The sequence below is a fragment of the Ursus maritimus genome, unplaced genomic scaffold (genome assembly GCF_017311325.1).
Source record: "Ursus maritimus isolate PB19 unplaced genomic scaffold, ASM1731132v1 scaffold_19, whole genome shotgun sequence".
Taxonomy (NCBI): Eukaryota; Metazoa; Chordata; class Mammalia; order Carnivora; family Ursidae; genus Ursus; species Ursus maritimus.
This window is the reverse complement of record NW_024424341.1, coordinates 22,283,842-22,306,711: the sequence shown is the minus strand read 5'-3', so window position 1 is coordinate 22,306,711 and position 22,870 is coordinate 22,283,842. Positions and strand designations below refer to the sequence as shown.

The following is a 22,870-nucleotide window of genomic DNA, read 5'->3' as shown; positions in this document are numbered from 1 at the left end:
CATGAGGCGCTATGGGGAGGTCACTTTATAAATGTGTTTTACGGTCTTGTTAAGTTTTATTTATTTATTTATTTATTTATTTATTTATTTAAATATTTTTTTTTAAAAAGGTTTCATTTGTTTATCTGAGAGAGAACATGAGAGAGAGCAAGAGTAGGGAGGAGGAGTAGAGGGAGAAGCAGACTCCCCACTGAGCAGGGAGCCTGATGCGGGGCTCAACCTTAGGACCCTGGGATCATGACCTGAGCTGAAGGCAGATGTGTAACTGACTGAGCCACCCAGGTGCCCTAAAGATTTTATCTTTAAGTAATCTCTACACCCAACGTGGGGCTCAAACTTACAACCTGGAGATCAGGAGTCACATACTCCACTGACTGAGCCAGCCAAGTGCCCCAGTTAAGTTTTATTTTTAAAATCCTTTTAAAAATTGTTTTGGAAGAGACATGAGCCATTTGGGGACAACAGTGGTTGTCTGGTATGAGTTGAGATTCCTCATCTGTAAAATATGGACACTATATAACATTTGCTTTAGTAAAAGTAAATTTCCAAACACTCTCTCGTTAGACTTTCCCAAACTCCTTCAGAGTAAGGAGGGAAGGAATTACTGTCCTATTTTACAGGTCAGAAAATTGGGACTCAGAACAAGTGACTGTCTCATTTAAGGGCATATGGACAGATAAGACATACAGAGAGAGATCCCAGAAGAGCAAAGGTGTCCTGAAGTTAAAGAAATTCAGTCTCTATTCTTTGTTAGAGTAACCGGATGTCAGAGAGCTTTGGTGACTTGTCTGAGATCCCAGAGCTAGCTGGATACTCAGCTTTTTGATCTATAAATTGAGAACAAAGACATCTACTTGTATCTGTCAGGACTGTTTTGGTTTCAAGTGACAGAAACCCAGTTAAAATTACCTTACACAGGGGTGCCTGGGTGGCACACTCAGTTAAGCATCTGACTCTTGGTTTCGGCTCAGGTTGTGATCTCAGGGTTGTGGGACTGAGCCCACATCAGGCTCTGCACTTAGCATGGAGTCTGCTTGGGTTTTCCTCTCCCTCTCCCTCTGCTTGCCCCCACCCCCGATAAATAAATAAATCTTTTTAAAAAATTGGCTTACACAAAAAAGGGAATGTATTAGCTCATTTAGCTGAAAACTCTGGGTGTATATGTGACTTCAGGGATGGCTGGACCCCTAGCTCTTCAAGTACTGGCACCAGAAATCTGTCTGTGTCTCTGTCTCTCTTGGTCTCTTGGTTCTGTTTTTCTGTTTTACTTTTATTCACGTGCTGACTTACACTCCAATGGTGAGGTCTGCTCTTTCCTGATATTCCTACAAAAATCTTGGGTTGACTTTAATAGGCTTTAATAGTTTGAGTTACCTGCTCATCCCATTGAATTGGTGTCGAGAGGGTAATATTGCAGGAATGGATGTATTGGGCAGGCAAAAACACCAGATGGTACCTGGGTTAGTGCCTGGCCAAAGTTACAAGCTCTCAAAGAATGGTGGCTATGACAATCTTAAAGGTCCCTTCTGGCTCTGAAATTCTAGGATGTTTACAACTCTATACTTTGATACAAATCCAACTATAAATGTTGGCAATCAAGGGAAGCCCAGGATAACAATCGAGTTCATACAATCTGGTTAAAATAGCATAAAATGAGGTGAGAAGGGGCCTGAAAAGGAACTCCTGAAAAGGAGCACTTGCTCTTCTGTAGCATAGAGTAGCTGCCTGAGGCTTGCCTCCTTTTGTAGCTGAGCCAGGGGAGGGGCAATGACAGAATCAGGGTATGGCCCTGGAAGGGATTCCCTGAGGCTCTGGGGGCTGCTATGTCCCTAGCTCTTTCAAAGGATCCTGCTTTTAGCATCGACTGACTTGGCTGGACCAGCTCTGGGACCTGAAGGCAGCGGAGGAGGGGCTGGGGGGAGTCCATTGGGCTGCAAAGACTGCCCAACATGGCTGCTTTGGTTAGGTGGTGACCAAGCAGTCCCCCAGTCAGAGGCAAGTGTGGTGTAAGGTAAGGGTGTGTGTAAGTGCAAGCCCAGAAGGGGCAGGGCTGGAGCTCAGGTTCCTGCCAGGCTCTCAATCACATGGTAAACCAGGTAAGCGGTGCCCCCTGGAGGTGCATGCTGCAATAGCTCTTCTGTCTGCCCTACCTGGGCACTGTGGGAGGGAGGCCTGTGCCACCCAGCACAATGGGTTCCTGGCTGTTTCCCTGCTTCTCACATTAAAGTCCCATTACCAACAGCTGTTTGGGTATGTTTGCATCCTCCATCTTTGAAAAAATTATTCTTTTCCCAGATGTGCTGAGTGTTGTAGATGTATTGGTTGCCTAGAAGCTAGGCAGTCAGGATTTCTCCTGACAGGGAGGATCAGAGAGGCCAACTGAATGTCTGAGGTCACACAGCAGAGGAACAGTTGTATTAAAACTCAAGATCCCTGGGGGCGCCTGGGTGGCTCAGTCGTTAAGTGTCTGCCTTCAGCTCAGGGTGTGATCCCAGAGTCCTGGGATCGAGCCCCGCATTGGGCTCCTCCACGAGGAGCCTGCTTCTTCCTCTCCCACTCCCCCTGCTTGTGTTCTCTCTTTCGCTGGCTGTCTCTCTCTGTGTCCAATAAATAAATAAAATCTTTAAAAAAACAAAACAAAACAAAACAAAACAAAAACCCTCAAGATCCCTGCCCATCAGTGGCCTTTCCTAGCACAGCAGAGTTCCATGTTTCAGGAGTAGCAAACTGAAAGTGATGTTCCTGGCAGATGCTGAGAGGCCCAGCAACAGAGCCAGAGTTTTAGAGTCTTGGATCTGGGGTCTCTGGAAGGACCTGGAGGCTAAGTCCTTCCTCCAGGCCAGAAGAGCTGCTCCTTAGTTAAGAGACATAAATCAGCCACAGGCGCCTCCACCAGCTTTTGATGAATTTTTCTGCCACTGATGCTAATTTCCTGAAAGGCTTTTCTTCCACTTTCAGGCTCCCCCTCAAAAAGGTTCTTGCTCTGTAACAGTAGATCCATAATGTAATGGCTCCTTGTTGAGGTCACTGGCATGCTCTTCCACCGGCACCTGTGGCTAAAAGCTGGGAATGGATGGTCCTGAACCACAGCTAGAGGGGACTGGGGCTGGAGTAGGGTCCTACTGAGATTGTTCCCAGATGCACAGATGAGGAGAACCAGGCCGAGAGGCAAGTGGCTTGCCTGAGGACACACACAGAAGAACAGGCCCAGACAGGAATATTCAGTTTCCAAATTCATCTGGAAAAGAGGCATGCTGAACTCTGCTCTGTGAGACCATCTGATTTTTTTTTTAAGATTTTATTTATTTATTTATTTGACAGAGATAGAGACAGCCAGCGAGAGAGGGAACACAGGCAGGGGGAGTGGGAGAGGAAGAAGCAGGCTCCGGTGGAAGAGCCTGACGTGGGGCTGGATCCCATAATGCCAGGATCACGCCCTGAGCTGAAGGCAGACGCTTAACTGCTGTGCCACCCAGGCGCCCCGAGACCATCTGATCTTGAGTTCTTTCAGGCTTCAAATGGGTCCTCCTCCCCTTCCCATTTGCCCCATAGACCAATGGGCCCAAACCCAATTCCTTATGGCCATGGACTTATTGTGATTTTAGAGAGTCAGTAGTGGAGGCTAGAGTCCTGTCCTTATCAGCCTTCCATGGAGTAGAGGGGGAAAGAAGGGGCTACCCCAGCAACATGGCCCGGCCTATGTCCCCACCCTGGACAGGACATCCCCTTGGGGTTTTTCCTGGATCTGGAAGGTCCCCCAGGCCCTGGGAAGGGGTGATGAGTTCCCAGGCTGGGCTGGGTGGGAGAGCTCTCAGCCAGAGTACCCCAGGAGCCATCTGGTGGGTGGGGGAGGGGGAGTGGTCAGAGCTGGCCTCCTGTTTTTGTCTAAAGCTCCTTGGAACAACAGGACATCTAGGAGTCTCTCTCAGCTTCTACCTCTCCTTCCGTCACCTTCTGTCCATCTGCTTTATGAACTTGCTTGCTGTCTTCCATGAAAGACTCATTGTCTAGTTCTGCATTGCCCTCCCCTGGTTTCTCCAATTCTACTCTCTCCTTCGTCAGTTCCTCTGTATTCTGTAATCTCAAAGATCCTTCTGCAAGGTAAGTCTGATGAGGACATTTCCCTCCCATGGCTCCCCAGTGCCTCAAGGTAGAGTCCATGCTCCCTCCCAGACTTACAAACCTGGTGCCCTAGCTCTAGGCCCTGTTTCCCCTCGTAGCCTTCCCGTAGGGCCACACTGACACGAGCTGCTGGGATGGAACAGGCTAATTCCTATCTCTAGGCCTTTTCTCCTGCTGTGCCCTCTAGCTGACATAGCTTCCCCTCCCTTGCTGCCTCCATACCCTCCACTCTCTCCTACTGGTCCTTTCAGATGCTCCTTTAGAAGACTTCTCTGACTCACCAACTTACCCAAGTTCTGTCAGCATCTCCACTGTGCTCCCACAGCCTTTCCAGCTGACCCTTTCTATCATCCACTTATCCCAGTCAACTGGAATGAGAAACAGATCCCTGCCTACTGCCACCGTCTGAGTATCCAGGTACTTCTCTTTTCCAGCCTGAACAGCCTCAGCACTGCCCTGGCTCTCTGTCCATTTGCCTGTCTGGGTGTGTGTCCACCTGCTTCTGTTTCTTCCCTCCACCCCTTGACTTTCTTGGTGGATTGTTCTACTGTCTCTTTTACCTGGCTGTTCCTTACCTCATGCTTTAATATATATATTTTTTAAGATTTTATTTATTTATTTGACAGAGAGAGAGAAACAGCCAGTGAGAGAGGGAACACAAGCAGGGGGAGTGGGAGAGGAAGAAGCAGGCTCCCAGCGGAAGAGCCCGACGCGGGGCTTGATCCCAAGACTCCGGAACCACGCCCTGAGCCGAAGGCAGACGCCCAGCGACTGAGCTACCCAGGCGCCCCACATACTTTAATATATTTCTACCTCATTTCATGAAGGACTCAAGGTGGTGTCTTTGTCACTACATCCCTTCCTCACCCAGACCCCATATGCCAATTTCTCACCTGTGTTTTCTCTCGCCACACAGTTAATGAATTTGGCATATGGAAAGGGGTGTTCTGACTCCTTTAGAAAAGTGATGTCCTCTCCCTCACAGCAGGTTGCCCTTCAGGGCACACAGCAGGTTGCCAGACCCTTCCTATCAGGGCCAGACTTGAGAGGGCTGGGGGCAGAGGGCACAGAGAAAAGGCCAGTCTGAACCCCGTGCCCCTGCATCCAGCACTGGTCAGGAGCCTCAGCACCTTTAACCCAGCCCCTTGTGGCACTGATGGGAGAAAGAGAATTGTGAACCTTCCTCCTGAATCCTCCCCCACTGCATCTTCCCTTCTAGAAACTTCAGCCTCATCCAATGTATCTTGGGCATAGGCTTACCTTGTCCCTCACTACACGCTCCAGTGTGTCCAGCTTGGGCTGGAAAGGGGTCAGTTGGGGAAGGTGAAGCCTTGAAGTCGTGGCACCTGACCCTACTGCTCCTCTTCCAGCCCCTTTCCTTCGCCGGATGCCTCCCTGGACCTCATAGCTTCCATAAGCTTGGGATCCCGGCAAGGCCCCTAGAGCAGGATTGATCCCTTTTGGGTCTCCTAGAATCCACAGGCGGCCAGTCACAGCACGGGACCCAGGGGAGGAAGTTCATGATTCATTCACGGGTGATGAGCGCCTGTGGCCCTGTGCTGCTCACCCAAACTCCTGCCCACCTCCCAGCCACAGGCGCACTAGCCAGCATGGGCTTCCACGGCCACCAGCACGGGACTGCTGTAGGCAGGGCCAGCCCAAGCGGGCCCGTGGAGAGCCTGAAGCCAGGAGAACCACGAGACCACAAGGGGCTTGGGCAGAACGCACCCCCGCCCGGAACGCCGCGGTCGCCTGCCTAAGACTGGGGCCCGCCGGCCGGGCGACTGCTGGCTGGCGCCTGGGCATGGGCAGTCAGGGGCGCAGGAGCCCTCCCAGGGAGGGAGGCCCCGTTTCGCTGCCCGCCACCAACAACCCTCCTCACGCCCCCACGGCGGCGAGTTTCAGCTCCCGGCGCCCGCCGCCCGGGCTCTGGCCCCGCGCCAGGCGACTGGATCCATCACTGCCGCTGGCGGGAGGCGGGACGGCGGGTCCCCCGGGGCTCCCAGGCCGCCGGCGCTGTCTGCCGGGCCCCGAAGGCGGCGGCGGCGGCCCTGTGGGGGCTGCGGGCACCGCGGACGCGCCGTGTCTCCCGCACTAACTGGCCCTCCCTTCGCCGCCTTAGCCGGTAATTGCTGCTTCGCCGGGTGGCGGCAGGCCGGGGAGCCGAGGACTGGGCGCCGCTTCCGGAGCGGGGCGTGAGGCCAACCCCGAGCTGAGCAGCGCGGCTGGCGGAAGCCGTGTGTGCGCGCCGTGTCTACGCCGGCTTCGCGCCGGTGCGCCTCCTTCCTCGCGGCCGCCCTGGCACGCCGCCGTAAACCCGGGGAAAGGCCACTTGAGGGCCCTGGGGCCTTCCCAAAGATCTGGGAACCGCTCCCTGTGGGATGGGGCCTGGCAGGGACTTCAGGAACAACTCTGGGTGGCCGTCGGAGACTCGGGTGAAGCCAAGAAGCCGAGGTGGACGCAGGCCAGTAGGTAGCCTTCCCTGCCTCCCTCATCCAGTGGTGCCATCCCAGGAGGAGCAGACAAGAAGAGGGGCATCTTCCCGAGAGGACAGGGTGGGTGTGGGGCAGGGGCTGTGGGAGGCAGGGGGCCAACCCACCATCCTAGCTGACCCCTGGAATTCCTCCAGGCTCCAATTCTGAGAGAAGGTGCTAGGCTATCCTGGGGAGTCCTTTATGAGCCTGGCATCTGCTGCAGCTTGGCTGAGCCCTGACTGAACCCTAGTTCCTCCTCAGAGGCACACCCTCTGATTTGGGAGATAACAGCCTCTGGGCAGATGGCTCTTTGGAGAAGGTTCCTTCCCCAGACATCTGAGAGAGCCTGAGGAGGGAACAGAGGGACCCTCAGAAGGAGGCCTGGACCAACCTGCAGTCAGACCTTCAGACCTCCGGGTCAGGGTATCCTGTAGGCACTGAGGTGAATCAAGCCCAGCTAGTCCCTGCTGAGTTCTGCACATGTTGGCCAGGACCACCTTCCAGGGGGCTGAGCTCCTGGCTGTCACTCAGGGTCCCACTGAATGGCTATTTGGTTGACTGTCCCCTGGTTAGAGGTGGGCAGGGATGTTCTGCTGCCTATGCCTCCCCTGATAGTAGAGCTGCCACACCTCCTCTGGGGGCCATCCTCCCTCAGGGATTGCTTCAGTATGGATGGAGGTGGCAGGGTGAGTCAGACAGGCCTGTATCAAATTCCCACTCGGCCACTGCTAGGTCATGACCTTAAGCAAGGCCTTTTATGTCTTGTGTCTCAGTTTCCTTATCTGTAAAATAGGGGTAATAAAATCCATGACAGTGTTGTTGTGAAGATAAACATTTGCGTGAAAGGGGTTTTTGTCCCCCTCATCCAACCATCCCTTTGTTTTTGGGGCTTAGATGCTGGGGCATGGAAGATTGGGGGCCCCTGCCCCCCACCTCTCTCTGCAGCTTCTAGTTCTCTCAGGAACTCAGGAAGCCCTAGGAATAGAGACTAAGCAACATTGTAGTTTGGGGCATAAAACCTGTGGGACGCTACACTATTGTTCATAGGAGCATTATTCACAATAGCCAAAAGGTGGAGACAGACCAAAGGTCCATCAACAGATAAACTGATAAACAAAATATGGAATATTATTCAGTCTTAAAAAGGTATGAAATTCTGATCCATGCTACAACATGGATGCATTCTGAAGACAGTATGCTAAGCAAAATAAGCCAGACACAAAAGGACAAATATTGTATGATTCCACTTCTGTGAGGTACCTGGGATAGTCAAATTCACAGGATAAAAAGTAGAATAGTGGGTACCAGGGTCTGGGGATGAGAAGAAATAGGGAGTTACTGTTTAATGGATATACGGTTTCAGTTTGGGATGATGAAAAAATTCTGGAGGTGGATGGTGGCAATGGCTACATAACAACATGAATGTATTTAATACCATTGAATCAGGCATTTAAATGTGACTGAAATGGTAAATTTTATGTTATATATATTTTACCAAAAAAAAAAAAAAAGCCTAAACTAAACCAAAAAAACTTGTGGTACAGGCTGGGGTGTGCCCAGGTCGAGTTGTAGGAGAGGCCAGAGTGAGGAGTCTGGATGTGGCACCAAGACCGAAACCCATGGACAAGTGAACATGGAGTATGGGTGTCCTTGAGGGGCACACTTGAGACAATGAAGAAAAAAGCCAGGTGTTTTGCCACCCAGGCAAATTGCCACAGCCCCCGTCACTGAGTGTAGCAAAGCAGGCTCAGCCCAAAGAGGAGCAGGCAGCAACACACCCTTCCTCTGAGGGCTCAAATCAAGATGCCATCTGTTTCACTCAACCATTTTACAGATGGAGAAATTCAGGTGAAGTCAACATGTTTTTATTGAGGACCATCCCTTTGTCCAGGCTTTGGAGGGACCTTGAGGGGAGGCAAGTAGGGGAGGGAGAGAAGATCCTAAGCTATCTAAGCTTCACTCCACGTAACAAGTAACCTGCCCAAGGCCTCAGGCCAATGTGATGTGAACAGGCACAAGGTTGAGCAGGATGACTGGAAAATGACAAGCTGGGTGCAGTGCTAGGGGCAGTGGCAGTCTGGGTGGATTTCTCAAAAGAAGTGGATTCTAGTCGACCTTGAAGGGTGGGAAGATTTGGAGAAGGAAGAGTAGGTTTGCCCAGCCCTTGAGGCTGGGTAGCTGGGCACAGCGTAGCAGGAAAAGGACCTGGCCCAACCTGATGACTTCAGTGAGACAGGGGGGCATCATGGGATGTCAGGCTGAAGAGGGTAGTGCAGGGCCCCAAACAAGAGGCTAAGGCTCTAGCTCTGGCCTGGAGATAGGAGGGAGCCTCTGCAGGTCTTACATTGGGGAAGGCAGGATGCTTGTCTCAGGTGTGTCCATGGTCAGTCTCCCCAAGGCTTAGGTGGTGGGACAATCTGTTAGGCTCCCTCCCTGCATAACCACCCTCAAAAATGTCTCTGCTTCTCAGGTCCTTAATGCTGGTGCAGTCTCATCCAAAAGGCCATCTTCTCCTCCCTGAGCTTCACACCCACCCTTGTGGTGAAATCCACTTGCAGGTACTTCTCCTCCTTGTTGTAGTGTGGCCAGTAGGGCAACTTCCCACCATTGGGGTTTCTGCCCAGAAGGAGGAAGGAAAGAGGATTGTTCATGCTCGTCTTCACCCTGCCTCCTTCTCTTACCCTACCCTGAGTCACCTTCCCTTTGGAAGTTGGGGTCCAAGAATTCTTTACAGAGATGATATTTAGACCTTTAAGAAAAATAGAAGAGTATGTGGTGGTAAGGGCCTTCCAGGCCCTTCCAGGAGGGAACAGTATGTGCAAAGCATTGGAGGTACGAAGGACCAGGGCTTTTGGAGGAAGCACGAGTGTAAAGTTACAAGAAAAATGTGGGGTGTGTGAAGAGGATGGATGTGGAGAGATGACACAGTAAAGATTTTGAAGATTTTCATGCCAAGAGGCTAAGGGGTTGGGACTTTAGTCTGGGGGCAGAGGGAAGCCATGAAGAGTTCTAAGCAGGTAAGTGACTTGGTCTGATGGTATTTCAGAAAGATCTCTTGAGTGTCATAAGGGAGATGGATAGAAAGGAGAGAGAATGTGGAGATGAGAGACTAGTCACAAGGCTAGCCAAAGCTCAGCCCAGATGTCACCTCTGCCAGGAAGCTCCTCCTGCCCCTCCAGGCTCAGTCAGACACCTCCTGTGTGCGCTCATAGTATCTTCTGCTCCCCCCAGTACAGCAACTTAATGTTTTTGTTATAACATTAACAAGCTGCTGGAGGATGAAGGTCATGTCTGCAAGATTCTTGAATTCCAGCTCCCAATATAGGGCTGCAAAAAACAGAGCATTATGAATGCATGAGTGAATGAAGAGTGTGGTCATGGGACAGACCTGTCATGCTAACATCCCACCCTGCTCCTTCCACTATTGCTTCCATACTGAAAGGCTTTCATTTTCGGGAACATTCTAGATTAGGAATTGCGTAGCTCCTTAGCATCGTTCAATGGAGAGGTGGCATCCCTCACCCCACACTATCCACTCAGCCCTAGGGGCCTTTCCTATCACCTCTGCCAACCCGTCTACTCAGCTGCCCCATCCTGTCCATCTGACCTCCTGCATCCCTCTGCAGTGACCTTCCACTTTCCATTCTTCCTGCTTCTGTTTCAGAGCCAGCCCTCATCATCTCCTCTGGGATATACCCCACCTCCCCTTCCAGTTGGCCTCCAGGCCTCTGCTCTTACTTCTTCCCAACCCAGTTCAGCTCACTGAGCCATCTCTCTAAACACACACTTGGCTGTGTCACTTCCCTGCCTCAAATCTTTCTCTGCTCTCCAATGTATTTTGAATAAGGCTGCTTAACTTTTCTGGGCTCAATTTCTTCATCTGCAGAATGGAGAAAACTTCTCTTTTTGTAGAACTGTAGAAAGGATACTTCTCTTTCTGGATTGTTGAGGGAAATAAATGAATAAATACAAGGGCTTAGAACAGTGTCTGGCACATAGAAAGTGTTCAAGCATTTCAGTATTATCACTGTGGCAGGTAAAGCCCTGTGCGATGTGGTCCCATGTCACCTCCCAAATGTAGCCCTCAGAGGGTACCTGACCTTACACCCACACTCCAGGCACACTCCAGGTCAGTGTTTGCCCCACAGTCTCCAACCCAGGCCCCTGACTCCCAGGCCTGGTCTGGGCCCCAGCCTTGCCCATAGGGCAGATGGTGCACTCTGTTCGGATAGAGCTTTGGTAGGAGGTAGGGAGGCAGGAGGTGCCGGGTGATCTTTCTGGCCCACCACGGACTGAATGAGTATCCCTACTTTCAGCATTGTCCTCCCTGGGACTGGCTTGGTTTTCTCATCAGTGCTACCCCTGGGCGGAGTGGTACCCTTGGCAGGGGCGAGGGCAGGTCTGTGGACCGGAATGGTCCTGTACACTTACATCTGCACGTGGGTCTGTGCGGTGAAGGATGCACTCATGGGAACGCGCGGAACTGAGTCTGTGCTGCGTCTGTCCAGGCACTGCACTCACCAGTCCCGAGATACACATGGCCCCCGAAGACTGGCCAAACAGGGTTACACAGCCTGGGTCTCCACCGAAGGCTGCGATATTTTTTTGTACCCAGCCCTGAGCCGCCACCTGGTCCAGCAGCGCCAGTTCCCGCCGGCCTGCCTGTCGCCTGCGCTGGGAGTGCGGTGCTTATAATCAGCGTCCGGAACCCCGACCGCCTGGTTGCTCCGGGGATTCTGCCTGGTTCTGCCTGGCCTCGCCTCGCCGCGTCCCTAAGACACCTGGTCTTGGGACTAGTTAGGTCCCTTTCCGTCGCAGTATGGAGGGTCGGCCGAAGTTAGGCGGCACTCCTGCACGCACCTCTTGCAGCCATGCCCCCACATCCCCCTCCCCTATCCTTCCACCCTGTCCACGCCTCCTTTGCCCTGAGTCCGGAGGAAGCCAGGTCCCTGGTCCCCCGTGCAGGTCCCCGGCCCCGCCTACCTCAGGAAGCCCAGGATGCCGAGCCTATGGCTGCAGCAGCATGAGCAGCACTTTCTCGCGGGCGGCGAGTTCGGAGGCATCGCATATGGAAGCGGAGCCCACGAGGCAGGCGCCTCCTGGGAACCGGACTATCACCCGGGCGTGGAAAGCCGAGGCCTGAGCGGGAGGTGGGGGGGTGGCGGTGGAGTGGCTGAGCCCGGCGGCGCACAGATGAACGTGAATACTCAGCGGCCGCAGAGCGTCCCCACGCGCACGCACTGCCGCGTGCACGTTCAGGTACGGAACGTCCTCGCTGAAGCTCAGCCACTTGTATTGTTTTCGCGTGTTGAGATACATGGAGGCGTTCTGCCCCAGGCGTCCTGAAGATCCCTGCGGGCACGATATGAATTTGGGCTCAGTGTGATGCCCATAAAGGGGAGAATGGTTGCAAACCCAGTTCCTGCAGTTGAGGGAATAGAACCAAAAGCAAAATTTAGGCCGTGTGTGTGTGTGTGTGTGTGTGTGTGTGTGTGTGTGTGCGCGGCTATCTGCCTGTATGTGAGTGGCTTTCACTAGCCATAGGGTCCAGGGGTGGGAGGCAGCTTGGCCTGCCCAAGATCCACCCCTCTGCTTTGAGCCTGGCCTCATGAGTCTGTGTGGGGAGAGGTTCTCTGCTCCTGTTGGAGACCCTGTTGGTGCCGTCAAGCTAGAAACCTGGGTGCCCTGGGCACCTCTCTGTCTTTCATGTCCTCTCCTTCCCCTCAGTCTCTGTTCTGCCTTCCAAACAGCTCTTAAATAGGCCTCCTCCTCTGTTCCAGAGCTGCTGCCCTGCAAAGGCCATTACCACCTCTGGCCAGGACACTGCCCCACCCTCTTTACATCCCTTCCAACTCATCCTCCACAGAGGATTGATAGAAAACAAAAACCTGACCTTTCCGCTCCCCTCCTTAAAAATCACCCCCCCCCACCCCTGCTCAGGATAAGATCCAGATTCACTTGCACTGCCCCAGGCCCTCTCCATCTAGCTGTCTTCTGGCCACCCTTTCCTCCAGATACACATAGACCCTTGCCTCCCTACCTCTAAGCCCTTTTGCTCTGTCCCCTCTGCCAAATGCTTTCTCCTCTGCCTGGCAAACTCCTACTCATGTTTAAGCCCCCCCCCCTCAAGTGGTGCCCCCTCTGCTGGGCACTTCCCTCTGTGCTTCCGCAAAGCTGCAAAGCTCTATGCGTGTTGACTATAGTACTGGGTTGGAATTGTTTCATTTGGTTGTTTTTCTCCCCAAGCAACCAGGCACTCCCCAGGGGCAAGGATGGAAGAGGATTTATCTGAGTCCTGGCACCCATGTGGACATTTGTGGAGCTTGGCTCTTGGGCCACCTCACCTTTTCTCCCTGCTGGCCCAGCCCTGGGAGTGGCTGTTCTCAATAGTTGGAGCTGGGCCCATCTGACTGGCTACAGGAGACCTTGACTGCCTATTCTGCTCCATTCTCTGCTTGTTCCCTTGCTGCTCTGGCCCCAAACTAGTCATTATCCAAACTAGTCACTAGTCTTCTTCCCCTCTTAACTACCACCCTGTAGTCTGTTCTAAGCCATCCACAAATTCTTGTACCTGACACTCTGTGTTCCAAACAGCTATTGTCTGACAGCTCATGGCCAATGTTCCAACAACTGACACCCAGACTTCGATGCCATGGATACCCCAATCTCTAAACCCCTGATCCTTGGGGCCCTAGTAATGGCTATCCCATGTTCTATCACCTGACCCATGGGATTCCAAATAACAATCACAGAGTGTTCAGAATGTCTGGGCTTCTCTCAGTGGTGGTCATTGTTCTAATGACTAACACCCCAGCATTCTAGTAACAGCCATTCATGTTCTAACAGTGGATGCCCTGTTCTCAACAATTAGACACCCAGGCTGGTAGTTGTAGGTTTTTTTTTTTAACATTCTTTTTTAAAAAAGATTTATTTATTTATTTGAAAGAGAGAAGAGAGAATGCACATGAGCAGGGGAAGGGGCAGAGGGAGAGAGACTCTCAAGCAGAATCCACACTGAGTGCAGAGCTCTTGGCGGGCCTGATCTTACGATCCCAAGATCATGACCTGAGTCAAATCCAAAAGTTGGTTGCTCAACCGACTAAGCCACCCAGGCACCCCCTCCACTTTTTTTTTTTTTTGAGAGAGAGAAAGAGAGAGAGAGAGAGAGAGAGAGCACACGTACCTGTGGTGTGTGGGATGGGGGAGGGGCAGAGGGAGACGGAGAGAGAAAATCTTAAGCGGGCTCCACACCCAGCGCAGAGCCCAGCGTGCAGTCCAGTGCAGGGCTTGATCTTACAACCCTGAGATCTTGATCTGAGCTGAAATCAAGAGTCAGACGCTCAACCCTCTGAGCCACCCAGGCACGCCGGTGGTTGTAGTTTTTAATATCAGCTGACACCCAGGTTCCTACAGTAGACATTTTTCTAAACCCAGTGCTTTATCCAGCTGATTGTTAATGATTGCCACAGAATATTCTGGACAGTGGGTTACTCAGTGGTCTGAGTAAATAATAAACACATTTGTTCTGGGTAAATTCCCAAGCCCAGAGCTTCAAAGGGCAGTCATTATCTCACCATGCTCATGTGACTCAGGGTTTGAGCCCTGCTAGAGGTTGCATTAAGATTCTGGGACATTGAAACTGAACCTTAGCCTGTGACCTCTCCATCTTGGAGTTCCTTCTGCAGCGAAGGGCTGGATGTCCCATGTGGACTTGTCCTTGGGCTTAAGCCCTAAGTGAGAGGGAAGAGCTCAGGGTTAACTGAGTATGGTGTGTGTGTGTGTGTGAGAGAGAGAGAGAGAGAGAGAGAGAGGAAGGAAGGAAGGAAGGAAGGAAGGACGGACTGCTCCTCACACATTTTTAGGAGAACTCAGCTTCCCAGAAGGTCCCAGGGCACATCAGTGAGCACCTCCTTCTTACCTGGAGCTCTCCTGTGAGAGAGCCAAGAACAGAATTATCAGTGCCTTAAACACCACCTGGGCCAATTACTTCATTATATAGGTTTGGAAACTGAGGCCCAGAACGGGGCCCTGGCCCGCTTATGGCCACACAGTGTACTCTTTTCAGTGAGTTGTTCAAACCCTGACCCAGAGGCAGGCATAGGTCCACTGCGCTCCTTAGGGTTTGCCCACTTCCCAGACAAGTAGTCCTTTGGCTCTTATGCAGGGGCATAGGTGGTGGCATTTCTGATTCCTTCCCAGGATTCTGGGGGCCCTGGGGCAGGAAACCTGCAGGCACCCACAAGAGGTTTGGAGAAGGAGACTCCTAGGAAGACAGTGATTGGTGCCTTCCCACGTGCATCTATTTTCCTTAGAATGTCCCATATTTGGTAACCACTAGAGGTTCCTTGGTGTGCAGGGTACCTAGGAAGAAAGGAGAAGGATCACTGTGGCGCCTGAAAGAACTCTGGCCCATCTGCCATAGCATCAGTCATAGCTTGAAGCTTTTCACAGTTGCGTATTTGCCCACTTTTTCTGTGTTTCTCTCAGTATTTTTCTCTCTCATTATTTGATTTAAGATTTCAACACTATGTTGGTAGGTGCATAAAGGTTCATGTCTGTTATATAAATTATTTTCTGTCATTTAATGTATCATTTAATGTCAATATCATTGTGTCATTTATTTTGATTCTACTTGTCTGATATTGCTATTACCATACCTCTTTCTTATTGCTAACATTTACCTGGCATCACACATGTAGGCATTCTCATTCATATGTCTACTTACATTAATACTCACATGTACATACAAATCTATACATACATAGACACATATAAGTTCAGCTCATGTACAATGAACATGCAGAAATACAAGAGCTAAATGCACACCCGTATGCATGCATGCGTATGTATGTAAGAAGTGTCATATAAAGATTACAGTATGTAACCATACTGTGGCATACATTCCCATATTACACACAGGCACACGGATGCACTACAAGTAGATCTACACCTTACCCAGCTCTTGGACTAAATATGAACTAGACCAAGTTGAATTTGACCTCTACCTATGGGCACTTCCTCCTCTTCTGGGCTCTCATCCTGCCCCACTCCCGTTGCCAGTCATCACTTAGGCCTCACATCTGTTGCCCTTTCCTGAAGCACCCTTGTCATTTCTTCCTTTCCTTTATCAAAACTGAATTGTTCTGTCCCCTGGTCCCCTGGGGCTCACTCTGCAAATGAGAGAAAGCAAATATGATCCAGGTATCCCTGAATTTGGCTGTGTATCGGAATCATGTGGGGGAAATCATTGTTAGAACCCAGGTTCCTAGGCCCAACCTCTGAATGAGAATCTCAGGGTTGCGTCAGGAAAGTAGATTTACAAACACCTCTGGGAGATGTTGCTGCATCTGGTTTTGGGAATAGCATTTGAATTGGTGTGATTGAGCACACCCTTACATCTCCAGCTGCAGGCAGCAAAAAGTTGGGCTCCTTGCTCAGTGGGGAGCCTGCTTCTCCCTTACCCTCTGTCCCTCCCCCTGTTTGTGCTGTCTCTCTCTCAAATAACTAAAAATAAAATCTTTAAAAAAATTGTGCATGTGATGAGTGTCCTGTAGCCTTGTTGGCAGCAGTCTCACCCCAACGTGACCAGAGGGATGGGTGAGGAAGGGATGTTATATCTACATTATATCATATATGTTACATGGTCAGTAATGGCTTGTTCTATAAGACTTTATAGCAGCAGATGGCTTAATGTGGAGGTTCTGAGCCAGGCTGCTGGGTTTGAATTCCAGCACTGCCATTCATAAGCTGTGTGACCTTGGGAAAATCACTTACCTTCTCTGAACCTCAGTTACTCCGTCTGTAAAATCAGCATAAGAGTAGTACTTAACTCATACAGTTGTGGTGAGGGTTAAATAGGCTAATGTAGGGAAGGCATTTAAAACAGGGAAAACCCATTATGTCAGCTGTTGTCACCAGTACTTAGGAAAAGGCTGATGTGGTTTAATAACTTGAAAAGGGCAGAATTTGAAATTACATATTAGCCATGGAGAGTGCACACCAAAACACTCCAAATATGTCTAAAGTAACAGGAAGGATTAATGTCAAAATGGTGTCAGTGGTTGCCTCTGAGTTGCAGAGTCATCAGTGACCTTGATTTTTTTCTTTAATTTGTCTGTATTTTCCATATTTTCCTTAACAACATTACTGGAGGGAGCGCCTGAGTGGCCCAGTCAGTTGGGTGACCCTCTTAATCTCATCTCAGTTCTTGATCTAGGGGTTGTGAGTTCAAGCCCCACGTTGGGCTCCACGCTGTGTGTGGAGCCTACTTAAAAAAACAAAAACAAAACAACAACAACCAAACAAAAAACATTAGTGGAGAGTTTGCTATCAGTGTGGGGTTCAAGAGGCTAGGGATGGGAGGACAAGGAAGGCAGGACCAAGAAAGTAGGGGCTACCAGTAGCTCCATCTGGTCTGGACCATGACCCTCTTCCTGGACCACATTCCCCTTCTCGTTACCTCACTCTACCAGCCTCCCCTGCAGGTTGTGTGTGGCCGTATCAATAAGAGTATGGAGTCCCGTTTAGGGGAGGTGACAGAGCTGCTTGTTTCTTCTGCCTAGGCTCTGACAAGGTTGGTTTACCTTAATGCACTAAGCATGTGTCACTCAAAGCAAGGGCGAAGCCAGGGGATGGAGGACAAGGGAAGAGAGTGGTAGAGAAGGCAGACAAGACTGTGGGTCTACCTTCCAGGCCTGGGGGCCAGTCACATATAGATTACTCCACTCAGCTGTGCAGCAAGTTGGCCAGTTCTTTTCTCTTTTTTAAATATTTTATTTAATTATTTATTTGAGAGCGAGTGAGCAAGAGAGAGCACAAGTGGGGTGCGGGGAGGGACAGAGGGAGAAGGAGAAGCAGACTCCCTGTTCAGTAGGGAACCTGACATGGGGCTCCGTCCCAGGACCCTGAGATCATGACCTGAGTCAAAGACAGACGCTTAACTGACTGAGCCACCCAGGCACCCCGCAACTTGGCCAGTTCTGGGTGGGCCTTAAGGTTTGGTCCTGCTAACACCTTGCTCCACTCCTGCCACATCTCCCTGAGGAAGAAACAACCTTTCACCTGATCCATATGGGGAGGAGTGTGAGCTGGACTCACGTGGGCTCCATCCAATGTTCATGTGGGGCACAGGGGATGTCAAATGGGGGGTGGGGTCAGCCAGGTGGCTTTGGTGCAACATTATCTTAGGGCTAAGAATCTGTGATTCTGATACATAGCTCTAGGTGGCTTCTGTTCTGAGTCACCCAGCATCCTCTTTTTTGGGGGGAGGAAGACTGAAGCCCCATCTGGTCCACTGTTGGACTTTACACATAAACAGGCATGTCTGACAAGTGAGGTGGAGTGTTCTCAGAGGCCAGAGCATAGGGTGAAGTCACAGTCTCAGAGAGAGGAGACTTGCTTGGAGCTGACCTAGCAGTTGGGCCTGGGGTGGGAGGTAGAGGGCCTGGTTCTGAACCTACCAGCGTTCTGATGTGACCTCCCACCCACAGGGGGCAGTAGAGGGTACCTGTGAGGGTGAAGGAATCCTCTCACTGAGCTGAGATCCTGTGCCCAAGCCGGTCAGCGATGATTCTCACCAGGGTATATCAAACATGGGGGGAGGTACCCTTCTCTGTCCCAAACAGTATCAAAGGTAGTAGCTGCAGACCCACGGAGAATGTGTGTTTGTCGGGATGGCACTATTAAGGAATCTCTGGGACCATCTGGCTAACAAGGATTCATAGATGACCAGCACTGAGAAAGCCTAGAGGCCAGGAGAATGTAGCCAAAACCAAGCCATGGATGGTGGATAGACATAGGACCCCCACTAAGAGGGGCTTGGCCAGTGTGCCTGGCCGCCTCTGCATCTACGGGTGCTGCTCAAGAAAACAGACTCATGGGGCGCCTGGGTGGCACAGCGGTTAAAGCGTCTGCCTTCGGCTCAGGGCGTGATCCCGGTGTCATGGGATTGAGCCCCACATCAGGCTCCTCCGCTGTGAGCCTGCTTCTTCCTCTCCCACTCCCCCTGCCTGTGTTCCCTCTCTCGCTGGCTGTCTCTATCTCTGTCGAATAAATAAATAAAATCTCAAAAAAAAAAAAAAAAAAGAAAACACAGACTCAGTTCTGGACTTGATAATTCCTGGGACCCCTTCATGGGCTGGAGGCTCCCAAACAGAGGAAGTCCAAAACTTATACTCTGAAAACTACCAAACATTGTCGTAAAAAATTAAAGTAGATCGGGGCACCTGGCTGCCTTGGTCGGTAGAGCATGAGACTCTTGCCCTTGGCATTGTGAGTTCAAGCGCCATGTTGGGCCTAGAGACCACTTAAAAAAACAAACAAACAACAAATTAAAAAAAATAAAGTAGATGTAAACGAATGGGAAAACACTCCATGTTTATGCATGAAAGGACTTCATATTGTTAAGTATGTATGTGAAGTATGTTAAATAACACTCCCCAGATTGATCTGCAGATTCAGTGCCATCCCCATAAAAATCTCATCTGACTTCTTGGTAGAAATTGACAAGTGGATTCTAAAATTCATACAGAATTGCAAGGAACCTGGAATAGCCAAAACAATCAAGAACAACAATAAAGTAGGAAGATTCATAATTTCCTGTTTCAAAACTTATTACAAAGAAATGGTAATCAAGAGAGGGTCAAACATAGAAATTAATGGAACAGAATTGAGAGTCCATAAATTGACCCATGTATCTATGCTTGGCTGAGTTTCGACAAGGGTGCCGAGATCATCCAGTGGTGGGAAGAACGGTTCTTTTCAACAAAAGGTGTTGGGACAATTGGATAGCCACGTGCAAAAGAACAAAGAAAGTGAAGACAAGCCCCAGAATAGGAGAAAATATTTGCAAATCATAAAGCCATTAAGGGACTTGCATTCAGAATGTAAAAAGGACTCTTACAACTCAACAACAACAGAAAAAGACAAACAATTAGAAAATGGGCAAAGGATACGAAGAGATATTTTTCCAAGGAATATGTTTGAAAGGCCAATAAACATGGAAAGATGTTCAACATCATTAGCCATCAGGGAAATGCAAATCAAACCCAAAGTAGATGCCACTTCACACGCACTGGGGGCGGGGGGCTGGAAAACCAAAGTCGGATAACAGATGTCGCCGAGGACATGGAGAAATCTAAATCCTCACGGACTTCTGGTAGGAATGTAAAATGCGGCAGCCACTTTGGAAACCAGTCTGGCAGGTCCTCAAATGATTAACCAGAAGAGTTACCGTATAACTTAGCAAGTTTACTCCTAGCGGGGTGTGTGTGTGTGTGTGTGTGTGTGTGTGTGTGTGTGTATTTCCAAGAGAAATAAAAACATGTCCACACAAAAACTTGTACACAAACATTTAGAGCAGCATTATTCGTAATAGCTACCAGGTAGAAACAACCCAAATGATGAGTCAACTGATGAATGGGAAACAAAATGTGGTATATCCATAAAATGGAATACTATCTGGCCAAAAGGAATGAAGTACTGAGAGATATGCTACACCGTGGGGGAATGTCTAAAAATTATGCTAAGTTGGAGAAGCCAATCACAGAAGACTACGTCTAATAAGATGCCATGAATATGAAATATCCAGAATAGAGAAGCTAATAAAGGCAGAAAGTAGATTAGATATGAAAAATCATTCCACTGTACACTTCAAATAGGTGAGTTGTATGGTATGTGAATACAGTCTCAAGAAAGCAATCTAAGAAGAAGGGAAAGCTGATGTGAAACAGACCGACAATACCGGTATTTTGGCAAGGATTTGGATCGACCAGAACCCTGTTGCGTTGCTGGTGGGAATGTGAATTGGTACAACTTCTTTGAAAACTGCTTGGCGTTATCCACTCCAGTTGAAAGCCACAGCACTGTGACTCAGCAATTCCATATCCCTCCACTAATTCCACATGGCAGATATATCCTGAATGAATGTGTCCGTATGTTCACCAGAAGACGTGTTAGAAAGTTCCTATCAACACCATTCATAAAAGCTCCAAACTGGAGACTACCCAAAGGCCTGTTAAGAGAACAGGAAACATGCTGCAGCGTCTTCACTCAATGAAATCCTCTGCGACAATGAGATTGAATGATCCACAGCTACCCAGGGCTCCTTGAATGCATCTCACAGACCTAATGTGGAGTGCAAGGGGCCTGACACAAAAGAGCATATACTGTATAATTCCATTTTTATTCCATTTCATTGAATCATATGCTGTGTGATTCCATTTAGCAGGCAAAACTACCCTCTGCCATTGCGAGTCAGTATCGCCATCACATTCAACTTTTTTTTAAAGATTTTATTTATTTATTTATTTGACACAGAGACAGCCAGTGAGAGAGACAGCCAGTGTGAGAGAGACAAGCAGGGGGAGTGGGAGAGGAAGAAGCAGGCTCCCAGCAGAGGAGCCTGATGTGGGGCTTGATCCCAGAACGCTGGGATCACGCCCTGAGCCAAAGGCAGACGCTTAACAACTGAGCCACCCAGGCACCCCTAGCCATCACCTTCAGAGGGGAGTCCTGGAAAGGGCACGGGGGGGGGGGACTGGTTCCAGGGGCTAATAATATTCTGTTTCTTGACCCAGGTGTGGTTACAGACTGGTGTGTATATGGATATTCATTTTGTGAAAATTAATCAAGCTGTATACTTAGGATTTGTGTACTTTTTGGTACATATATTATGTTTGAACATAGCAGTTTACTAAAAAAGAAAAATAAAGGAAAGTCTCGACGGGGGGAATTTTGTGGAACCAGTGACTCCTGACAGAGCAGGAGCCTCGGCAATGTGCAGAGCTACAGAGCATCTCCGGAGGATCTCTGGAGGTGGGAGAGGGCTGCTGAAACCTCTAGGACCCAAGAAGAAGCTGAGACTCTATTCTGGGGGAAAAGGCTGGGAATCAGAAAATACCACTTGCTTCAAATGGAACCTTCGGTCGCCGTATGATGAAGCAGGGCTAGTTCCAGAGGAAGGAAGGGAAGGGAGGGTCTAAGAGGTCTGCCACCTGACAGGTGCTCAGGGAACATCTGTGGGGACTGAGAGTCACATCCAAGTCACTGGGAAGTATGTTAGGGAGCTCCCAGGGCATGGAGGGGCCTCCAGGGGTTATCAAATCCACAGCCGAGCTGAGGCTATGCTTTATTGAGGAGCCAGCTGTGGATGCAGCTGTGGCCCCCGCACACCGGCTGAGCCCCTCCCAGGGTGTCCCTATCTGCCCCCTGTGGGTGGGAGGCTAGGCCAGAACCATGCTCTCCGCCTTCACCCAGGCCCAGCCACTGAGATGGCTCTGAGCACAGGCTCCTTCTCTCTATAGGACCTGCGCCCCACCCTGTGATCTGACCTCTAAGGGCAGCCCACCCCACTTGCCAGACACGTCTGCATATGTCTAAAGCCCAATAGTGGACCAAATGGAGCCTTGGTATTCCCTCAAAACCAGAACATGCTGGGTGACTCAGGAGAGGACTCACCTAGTCCTATATATCAAAATGTCAGCTCTGGCCCGGCCAAGACTCTTTCCAAACACCTTTATTGTTGCCACTGCCATCATTATCATTATTCCTATTGTATAGGTAAGGACACTGAGACCCAGAATGGAGAAATGACTTGGCCCAGGCCTCACAAGAAATGTGACTTGCATTGCCACAAAGAAAGGTGGCTTACTGCCAGTAGAAAAAAGCAGGAGAAAAAGGGTGGGACCTTTGTTCATGTTGTTCCCTCTGTGTGGAATGCCCTTCCCTGCATTGTCAACAAGGTGAACTCCTGGCTATCCTCCAAAACTCAGCTTATCTCCTTCTGGGGTGCCTTTCTGATGTGCTACACCCTTATAGGACACAGCCAGACTCCTGCAGTTTCTTGCATGAGACCAACCTGCCCAGACTTTGTGCATAGACAAGGAACCTAAATCTCCACTGAGAGGGAAGGACCTGCCTGGACTCATGGAAAGACTCAGCCCAGAGACTGGCTCCCAAGGATAACCCTGGCTGCCTGCAGGTGAGCTCACCTCATGCCCTAGAGGTGGCCCAGGAGTGGGGTTGCAGGGTGAGAAGCTCTGACCTGAGCCAGCTGTCACTGGGGTCTGGTCCAATTAGGACATGACTGAGGAATTCCCACTGCCTACCTGTATTTTTCAGGTGGCCCTTACATAGTGTAGCCCCCCTGCCCCTGACTTCAAAGGTCCTAGGATACCTTTAGGCCCTCTTGCTGCTGCCTGCAATGCTGTCCCTTTCCCAAAACTCTGGCCATGGCATTTCTAGTGCCACTTGCCAAGCTCAGCCTGACACCCAGG

The 22,870-nt window shown here is 50.2% G+C and overlaps 1 protein-coding gene across 1 annotated transcript; it reads right to left on the bottom strand.

Moving 5' to 3' along the window:
• Positions 1 to 8,369: 8,369 nt before the first annotated feature.
• Positions 8,370 to 15,299, bottom strand: LOC103673733 (carboxylesterase 4A). The gene is given in 10 exon segments (XM_040633090.1): positions 8,370 to 9,243; positions 11,118 to 11,239; positions 11,242 to 11,270; positions 11,580 to 11,608; positions 11,610 to 11,707; positions 11,804 to 11,938; positions 12,429 to 12,441; positions 14,759 to 14,880; positions 14,883 to 14,957; positions 15,278 to 15,299. Coding segments are annotated over 10 exon segments (768 nt in total). The 3' UTR covers positions 8,370 to 9,120.
• Positions 15,300 to 22,870: the final 7,571 nt, after the last annotated feature.